Raw genomic sequence first — 9984 nt, 5'->3', positions numbered from 1 at the left:
TTTTTGGGCTAAACCTTCTTGGACTTTCACATAGGTTTAGTACAACTCTAATCAACATGATTCATGAGCCCAACTAGAAGTAATATTGATTTACCTAATCAGTCCTTGTAACTTTAATAAGTTTCTTTTGATCACTAAATTAATACCAAATTAATTCTTGATCAATACTAATTTAATGATGTGATTTCTCAATTAATATATTATACTTATAATATATTAATAACTCACAATAAAATCTTCCTCAAATATCCATCATATCAAATTGTTCCAGAGTATTACAACCCAAATGAACCATGCTATTATCGGGTCAAGTACATACCAATTATAGTTATGAGCTTAGACACCTAATCCAACAGAAACACCATCCTATATCAAGGACCCAAGAACTTGAAATACAAGTGTTATTGATTTTAATATAGTACATACTAGAAGAGCTAGATGCCTTGTCCTTAGCTTTTTTTTTTTTACATCTTGGAGGTACTTGGGGAAGCTTCTTCTCCAATGGCCCTTTTTGGACACAATGAAAGCACGCAACCACTTTTAGGTATGCAACACGAGGATAATCGAAGTTGGGCTTTCCTTTTGACCCACTGGGATCTCCATGTAGGCTTTCGCTTTCCATTTAGTTGGGAATAGGTTTTTTTTCTTCTTATCCTTTCCTTATTGGATGGCCATGACTGGGGAGGCAACAACACTATTGGAATGAGACTTCTTCATTCTTGCTTTAGCTATTTGCTATCGATTATGAAGCTCAATCAACATGGTATCTGTATTGTTCAAATGATAAGTTAAAAGGAATTGATCATACCTACTGGAAAAGGAGTTTAGCACCATATCAAAGGTAAGCTCCTTATCAAAGTTCATGTTGAGCTTTTCCAATCTTTTTACATGCCTTTGTATTTTCTACACATGAGCGCACACTGACTCTCGAATTTCATCTCCTCGTCCGACACATACTGCGGAACGAGAATAGCCCTTTCCCTGAACATGTCGGTGATCTCATTCACCGTTTAAGTCGTCTGCTGGAGATCCTGGAACTCCCTAGCAAGTTGTTGCGCCTCAATCACAGGTGCAAACTCGACCCTGAACCTGGTCGTAAAGTCACTCCAGGTCATAATGTTAAGGGCAACATCACCAATAACATGCCCAACCTCCCCCATCAGTCACGTGCCCTGTCCTTCAGAAGACAGGAAGCAAGTCAGACCTTATCCCCCTCGGGACATCTATTGGTACGGAAGGTGTTGGCGACATCCGCCTACCACCTGCTACTAGCATTGGGGTCCCGATCCCTATGATAGTCTGGAGCTCGGCAAGCTCAGAACTCCCAGAAGGTCATTGTACGTACCCCTAGCATCATCGCCATCTCAGTACAGAAAGTACTTAACCGCTCGTCAAGAATCTCCAGGATACCCTCCTTGACCATGCCGAAGATTACAGTAGTTTGGTCAAGAATACTACGCGTAATCTCAGATGAGGTGAACTCCCTCATCTGGTCATCTAACTGCCTGGCTCCAGAGCCCGAGCGTGATCCCTCACTAGCACCTGAACTACCGACTGGTCTAGTGTGTAGTGTCACCATACTGAAAAAACACACCATAAAAACATCAAAATACTCATCATATCTCGAGGGATCACATATACTACAAGTTCCTTGGATTCATTTTAGCCTACCTTGATTCGAGTACGGATCCTCTACTTTTAGTAGCACAGGCACATACTACCTTCCACATCTATTCGTACTTTCCTCAAGAACTGCCTTGACTCCACCAAGTCCCTTCTAGTATTACTGCTTCATGCTCTAATCTCATCCTAGGCTTTCCCTAGGGTAATCACCAACTCATTCTCTGCCATCAACTGCATAAAAAGTCCCTGCTATCTCCCCCTAACTAGCTCGCAAATACCATCACATATCACTAATACTAGATAATTCTTCGAATGAGAGGTCATACCCTACAATGGTTGGATTTAAACAAGAGATGAAAAATAAGGCTAAACTGAACGTTATGAAATTATTTTGTCCTCGCAATATTTAACTTAGCGTATTCGTTTACTAGTTAGTAAAAGATAACTAGAACTCCTAAAAGCACAAAGTAAGTAACATTCGGGCATTGAGTAACTGTAATCAAGCATATCCTAATCAGGCCATCATATCACTGACTAATCAGTACTAGCATGCAGTTCATAAAGCTCATACACATATAACAGGCACATAAGGCATCCTTCCTAGATCCTTAGCTTTAATCTTGCATGCAGTTCTCATAGACATATCATAACATAAACTTATATGGGTAATTTAGGAGTACTTACTTGAGCTTGGCTGGTTGCATGCTCCACACCCTTTTTTCTCTTTTCAAAATCCTTTTTTGTAAAAATGGTTTTCTTTTTGAAAGTCTTTATACCAAGTCCTCAGTTTGATTCTAGACACTCCCGAGCGTGTACCCATATTACTCAAACCAAGGCTTTCATATCAACTTGAAACAACCCAAAAATATAGTCTAAAAATTTCATTTTAAGTCATTAATAAAAACCATAAGTATCATCCATCATATAAAAATCATAAGTCGTGTATCTCAAAAATATCATAACATCTGTCAATATATCAAAATCGTATGTCAAACACAAGAGTAAATCATCCCAGGCTAAAACATTATGGCGTGTGTTATGTAGTCATCTCAAGCTCATCCCCTTACTAGCGGAAGTACCTGAAATCAAAACAGAAAACTATAAACATGAAGCTTAGTGAGTATCCCCAAACTACCACATAACATACACATAATCACATAAACACATTACACATAACTTGGGCCTAGCCCACTACATCGGGCCCCGCCCGACATCTGATCGAAGTCCGACATTGGGCCTCGACCGACATCAAACCCCGCCCGACATTGAGCAAAGCTCGATATACATAAGCATATCAACAAATACATATAACATAAACACATAACACAAGCATGTAAACATTCATCGGGCCCCGTCCAGCATCGGACCGAAAGTCAGACGCATATAAACATTCCTCGAGCTTGCCCCGACATCGGACTGAAATCTAGAAACATACAAATAGACATATGCAAGAATCACGAAGACATCAAGCATACAAACATTTCTCGGGCTTGACCTGACATCGGACCGAAGTTCAGAAACTTATAAACCTACATCGGGCACAGCCAGACATCGGACCTTAGTCTAACATATGCTAACATACATAAACAGGCTGATATTGGTTCCTTCGACCCATTCCTACTGGAGGAAAACTCACCTCGAATGTCGGGTGAAATAGCTGAACGTCTCTACTCCTACAACTGGCTCTACTTACGCCCTATACAGAAACTACCCCTTAGATACCAATCTATACACAAGACCCTTTCACGGGTCAACCTTGGTTAAAGTCAACATCGAGGTCAAAGTCAACGTCCAATCAAAGTCAAATACAACATCCAAGTTGACTCAGCTCGTCAAGTAATCCCTATGACTCATTGAGTGTCCATGCTCAACATAATCGTGATAAAACGAGTCAACTCGTCAAGTCCCTCCTAGACTCGTCGAGCTATGCCCTTTACAGAGTCGGGACTATCGTTCTAACTCGCCGAGTTCATCCCGAACTCATCGAGTTTTTCCATCTACGGGGTTGGGACATTTCGAATCAACTTGTCGAGTTCCTCTATGGACTCAACAAGTTCTTTAGTTTTTTAAGCCAACTCAATGGGTTTAGCTCATGTTCTTCAGATCTGAGCTTCATACTTTGCATATACTCTGGAAATGCCCTTTTAAGGGTAAAGTTTTTACCTGTTATTGTCCTTACATAATTGGTTCAGCTCAAACCCTAATTCTTTAAGACTTAGATCTTGGTCCCAACACCATGTATAATCTAAACCAAGGCATATAAATTGAGATCTGGACTCTAGACATTCCAAAACACATAAAGCTTCCACTTTTTTCTCAATGCATGACCTTTTGGAGCTTAAAAGACCAAAATAACATCCTAAAGCTTGCATGGGGTTTTAATGGCCATAAAGATTGCACCTTTATGCTATGAGAGCCCTTCTAGGTTCTAGATCAGAAGGTATACTCTCTTGGGACATCCATCTCCCAAAGATTAAGTTTCTTGGACCAAAAACCCAATAAAAATATATTAAAGCAATCTAAGAAGTTACTAATCGAGACTTGCTTACCAGAAAATGATGATAATGAAATGGAGTCTCTGGATCTACTAGTTTCTCCTTGAATCCTCAAGCTTCTCCTTCATTCACAAGCTTCAACACATACAAGGTTTCATTCAAAAATGGCTCACGAGCTCATAATTGCATTAGGGTTTTTGAATCTAGGGTTTGGGACTTGGAGGTTGGAAACGAGGCCAGCATGTGGGGATTAAGATGCTTAAATAGGGTGCAAAACCCTGAAATTAGGGTTTCATTCTGGCAGCCCTACTCTTCGAGTAGGTTACTTAAAACCGAAGTCACTCCTGGTCTCTACTCGACGAGTTTGGGGCTCCCAACTCGTCAAGTTGCTCTACAAAAATGAATAAATTATACTTAAAATGCGTACCGGGAATCCAGACGTTAAATATTAGATGTCTTAGATTTTACGTGTTGGGAGAGTGATATGGAGGGAAGGATGTGGGGGAGAAGAAAGGGGACACAGAGAAGGAGAAGGGGATGGGGATGGAGAGATGAAGAGAAAGAGAGAGGAAGATAAAGAAAGCTTGTTAGAGTTTAATGCCTTCTGAGTATTTTTCATAGTCCACTGCTATTTTTGAAGAGTTGCAAGTGTGTATTGATATATACAAAGCATAATGTGATTGTAGCTTATATATTTTATTGTTAATTATGGTTGCTGCTTTATTATCCGTTTTTATCCAAAGAAGACCGGGTGTCATCTTTACTCTATAAAATACATTGTAATACTTTGAGATGTTAAATCTATCTCAAATGGATTGCTTTAACACCATCAATGTATATTAGAAAATTGTTTTGATTGTATCTATATGTCTCTAATATTAAAGTATTTACATACATTAAAATGTGATAGCTGCTTATTAATTGTACATATAAACTATTGTTTACATACATATCTTGTATGGAGCAACCACATTACTCTTAAATATTATAACACCATATTGTGTAACATATTCATATATTTAATAAAAAAAACAAAGTAATTATATCTTTTAACCGTAAGAGCATACTAGTTATTTGAAAATTGAATATAGGTTGTCAAAATGAAAATAATCGCCACCGTTGCAACACACGTGCATTATATATATATATATATATATATATATATATATATATATATATATATATATATATATATATATATAAAAGACTGTTATGCACGTTACAGTTAGATTTTAAGCTAGTTTGGTTTTTGAAAAAATTTAGGTTGTTATGATTGTAAAAAAATAGTTACTCAAACCAGCGTTACAACAAACTTATTATGTTTTTTTGTTAAACTCTTCTAAACATATCATTTACTTATTATAGAAACAAAAATAAAAAGATTAAACTCTATTTTATGTTATTTTACATATATGAAGGAGTTTATAGTTAGTTTAACAAGTATTAATTTTTTACCATCTAATAACTAGTCTTTTTGGTATGAGAGAAAATAATTTAAATACATTATTAGTTTATGAAAAATATAGGATGTATGAATACAACATTCATTCTATTGGTTGTCTATATATTTTGTTTTTTTTGTTATTGCTCGAGACCCAAAACAATCCTAAATTGTAGGACATCTACAATACATTAGGTGTGTTTGGTACAGTGCATTTGAGAGCTTCTAATTTCTAGCGTTTGACAAAACGCCCCGTTTTGAACAGAAAGCCTCGTTCGGCACTACAAGCTTCCAACGTTTAGTTTAAACAAAACGCTTCAAATTCAAATTCTACTTCATGTAGCGTTTAACAAAATGCTACAAGCTACCCGCCACCCGCTACAAGCCACTAGCTACCAGCTAATTTGCCGAACACGACCATTGAAATTTATAAACTTAAATGAGTTGTCATATAACAATTTTATATTCTATACAATTGTATAATTTTTTTCCTACATTGCACTAAACTTTATAAGTTTGATGGAACATTGTCAAAATTAATTTATAATGTTTATTAATTTTTTTTTTGCTGAACTCCAAATCAATTAGATGACAATATAAACTTTATATAAACTTTGTAGATGCTTTCATATTATATTATGTATATTTATTTGAGACAATTGATTAGATATCAAATAAATAAAAAATGGTCAATATCCGTAACCACATCCTCCCTACACTTAAAGGATCTAATGCATGTTGTTGAAAACCAAATAAACATTTTCTATTTTTATCAACTACGATACAAAAAAAGAGAAAGAGGACGAGAAAAAACAAGAACAAGAACCCATATTCAACATCCTCATTTTTCTTTTCTCAAATTCTTAATAAATATATTATAACATTTTGATTTTGGTTTAAATTTCCATAGAATATATATACAAAGATTAGGGTTTTGATGGGTACATTCGAAAGCTGGAGAAGAGCCTATGGAGCTCTCAAAGATTCCACCACCGTTGGCCTTGCAAAAGTCGGCAGCGATTTCAAGGTTCTTCGATTCTTCCATTTAAACCACCCTTTTTTAATCCAAGTATAATTCTTTTTCTCAATTTTCAACTTTCAATGGAAGGAACTTGATATCGCCATTGTCAAAGCTACCAATCATGACGAATGCCCTCCAAAAGACCTACACGTTAAAAGTAAGCTTTTTATTTCTTTCCTTCTAATTCTCAGTTTTCTTCAGGAATTTTTTAAATTAAATATTCTTTTGTTCTGCATGCATGTTAGGGATTATCGTTTCAACATCTTCTGCTGCACCACGAGCAGACGTCGGATATTGCATTCATACACTTTCCAGGAGATTGATGAAAACAAAGAACTGGATTGTAATGTCTTCTTTTTCTTTAATCTCATCTTGTCCCCGTTTCATGTTTCAAAGCAACCCCATTTTCGATTTTCCGCTCATTTCATTTGCAGGTTGCAATGAAGACATTAATGGTGTTTCACAGGATTTTACGGGAGGGTGATCCTAGTTTTAGAGAAGAGTTGCTAATTCATTCTCGTCGGCGACACATTTTCCAAATTCAAGATTTCAGAGATGATTCAAGCCAGCTTGGTAAACGATCTATAAAGATATTAGCTTTATCCATTCTATCTATATTTTATTTAATCGTCTTATAATCATTGCGTTTTCTGACACGTTTCAATTCCCGAAAAGCTTGGGATTGTTCTTCATGGATTCGAACGTATGCCACGTTTCTTGAAGAACGATTAGAGTGTTACAGAATCGTGGGATTCGACATTGAAACCGAGCGTTTAGCAACAACTCCAGGAATCAACAAGGTTTGTCGGCATTTGTTACGTTCCCAAAAACCTCTACAAAATGGGCTTAACTAACCTCGAGGAATATTTATGAATTACCACAGGCATATAGTAGAACGCGACTCATGAACATTGACGAATTACTCGAACAGCTACCTGCAATGCAACAACTTCTCTATCGTCTCTTCTCTTGCCAGGTGAATGATCTGATGATAAACGTTAAAAAAATGCGATCAAAATTCGAATAATGATACTTTTTTTCTAATTATATAAAGAAATTACCCAATTTTCCTTTTCTTTTTTGTAGCCCGAAGGAGCAGCTTATCATAATCATCTAATACCACATGCATTAGCTCTTGTAATCAAAGAAAGCTTGAAAATCTACTGTGTAATCAATGACGGCATAATCAGACTCGTCGAATTGGTACCATTTTCTTTATTAGTGTTGATCGTTTGATTGAGTTTATATATCCATTAATTTATTGGCAATTAATTAATTAACAATCTTTAATATCAACCAGTTCTTCGACCTGGGGAAGGACGAAGCTATTGCCGCTATAAACATTTACAAGAGATCTGTAAAACAGGTTGAACGTCTTTATTTCTTTCCCTAATTCTTCTATATTTGATTGTTGAAAAATATTTCCATGAATCAGACAGACCAACTTGGGGAGTTCTACAATTTGGGTAAACATATGCGTCTTTCAATGAACATCCAGTTTCCAACATTGACTCAGGTTCGATTTTTGTAAATAGGATATTTGTAAACTATGAACCCGATTCTGATTACATGTTTTAAAATTTTCAGCCTCCACCTTCGTTTCTTGTTACAATGGAGGAATATGTGAAAGGAATTTCTTCGAATGGTTCGGATTCGGATAAGAAACTGGTGAGGCTTATTTATCGTGATCTTTTCGGTTAACATATATTCAAATAAATCGAGAATGAATTCTATTTGTTTCTTTATTTGATATAAAACTGAAGGAGCATGATCAAGATGTCGCAGAAGAAACCATGGAACCTGCAACTCAAGAAATTGAAAACGCAGAGGTACTGCAAGTTCTAGAACCAGAACTGAAGCATGTACAGAAGGTAGAAGAGGAAGTTCTACCACTCATAGTCATTGACGATGATGATCCTCCAGTGAGTACTCTACTCAGGTTCTCAATTTGAAATGACCCATAAGTTATTCTCGCACTAATGTCTACATTTGCTGTAGGGTTTGGATGAAGCAAATCCAGTAAAGGTAGAAATAGAGGATAACGACGTGTCGAGATTGGCTCTTGCGATTGTTCAACCTAGTATACCATCAGATCTAACATGTTCTAAAACCGAAAACACCTCAAGCTGGGATCTTGCACTCGTGCCCTCAACAAGTAATTACCCTAATAACACCAGTCCCATATCACATACCAAAATGGTTAGTGATCGATGGTTTCTCTTTCATTTGTCATTGGTTCAAGACTCATATATAGTCATATGATTTCACTCACAGGGTGGTGGTTTCGATAAGATGCTATTGTACAGTTTGTATGAAGACGACATAGCTAAGAAGCAAATGCAAACAGGTTGTAACCTGGGTTATCAATATGGCACGCAACACGAATCATTTCAATACCACCATCGTCTTCCACAACAAGATCAGATGATGGTAGTGATGCAACAACAACAACAATATAACATGAACCAGGTGTCATACCAACAACAATATCATCAACAACGACAACATAATAACGTCTTTGTTCCATATAATCATCAACAATCGCAACCGTCGAATCAGTCTGCACAACAATCGATGCCTAATCAGAGACCCAACCCATTTGGAGATGGACTCGACTGTCCACAGGGGAATAGTGCATTGATATAGACTCGAACATGTTTAATGTCCATCGATCCATGCATGTTTTATCATCACTACCAAAATGCGACTATATGTATATATGCATGGCAAATGAGTCTCGTCGTCGTAATCTTAAAATGTAACTATATGTAGATATGTAGTATATTACTTTTGTTGGTTAATTAATTATGTATCTTTTAATTTATTTCATATCCCTATTTATATTGTATCTGATAAGGTATTAACTAGAGTTTCATTCTTGTCCCAATGTTATGATGAATTGAACTATTTGAATTAAATGACAATGATACTCCTCCCATCAATGTCCTTTTATAAGCTTCTTCATTTCAACAATGGGAAAATAATAAGAACAAGAGATATTTGGAATTCAGCAATTGGTTGTCATTGGAGCTAGCTATAATTGTTATGGTATTATTTCTTTTCTATGTGTACATTTGTTAGGATCAACACCGATGATTTGATGACTGTGAAAGTATTCCTCTTACGAGCTGACTGAATCAACATTGGTCCAAATTAACATTTTATGTCAAAAATAGAAAGAAGAATTTTGAACAAACTGGCCAACCCTCAATGTGTAAACAATTCATAAATGCGTGTTGAACGACCCATTTTCCTTGAGTCTATCCTTTGCTTTTATTGCAATAATTAGCTTAATTTGTATATGGAATGAATCTACGTACAATGAATCTTTTTGAATGATATTTGTAGGAATATATGAACTAAAATTGAAGGAAATTGATGGAAAATGCATGAAAAGCGAAGTA

At 36.2% G+C, this 9984-nt stretch overlaps 1 protein-coding gene across 1 annotated transcript; it reads left to right on the top strand.

The window, feature by feature from the left end:
* The first annotated feature begins 6366 nt into the window (after nt 1–6366).
* LOC145012129 (putative clathrin assembly protein At5g57200) lies at nt 6367–9409 on the top strand. Its single transcript, XM_078970909.1, has 13 exons — nt 6367–6586; nt 6668–6737; nt 6826–6923; nt 7015–7153; nt 7256–7380; nt 7464–7556; nt 7667–7783; nt 7881–7946; nt 8016–8096; nt 8168–8248; nt 8344–8502; nt 8579–8779; nt 8855–9409. Exons 1-13 carry the CDS (start codon nt 6497–6499, stop codon nt 9224–9226), a joined length of 1692 nt encoding a protein of 563 aa, XP_078827035.1. The 5' UTR covers nt 6367–6496; the 3' UTR covers nt 9227–9409.
* Nucleotides 9410–9984: the final 575 nt, after the last annotated feature.

The sequence above is a fragment of the Lactuca saligna genome, chromosome 8 (genome assembly GCF_052625555.1).
Source record: "Lactuca saligna cultivar CGN05327 chromosome 8, ASM5262555v1, whole genome shotgun sequence".
Taxonomy (NCBI): Eukaryota; Viridiplantae; Streptophyta; class Magnoliopsida; order Asterales; family Asteraceae; genus Lactuca; species Lactuca saligna.
Note: the sequence above shows the minus strand (reverse complement) of the source record. Positions and strands in the feature narration are given on the sequence as shown.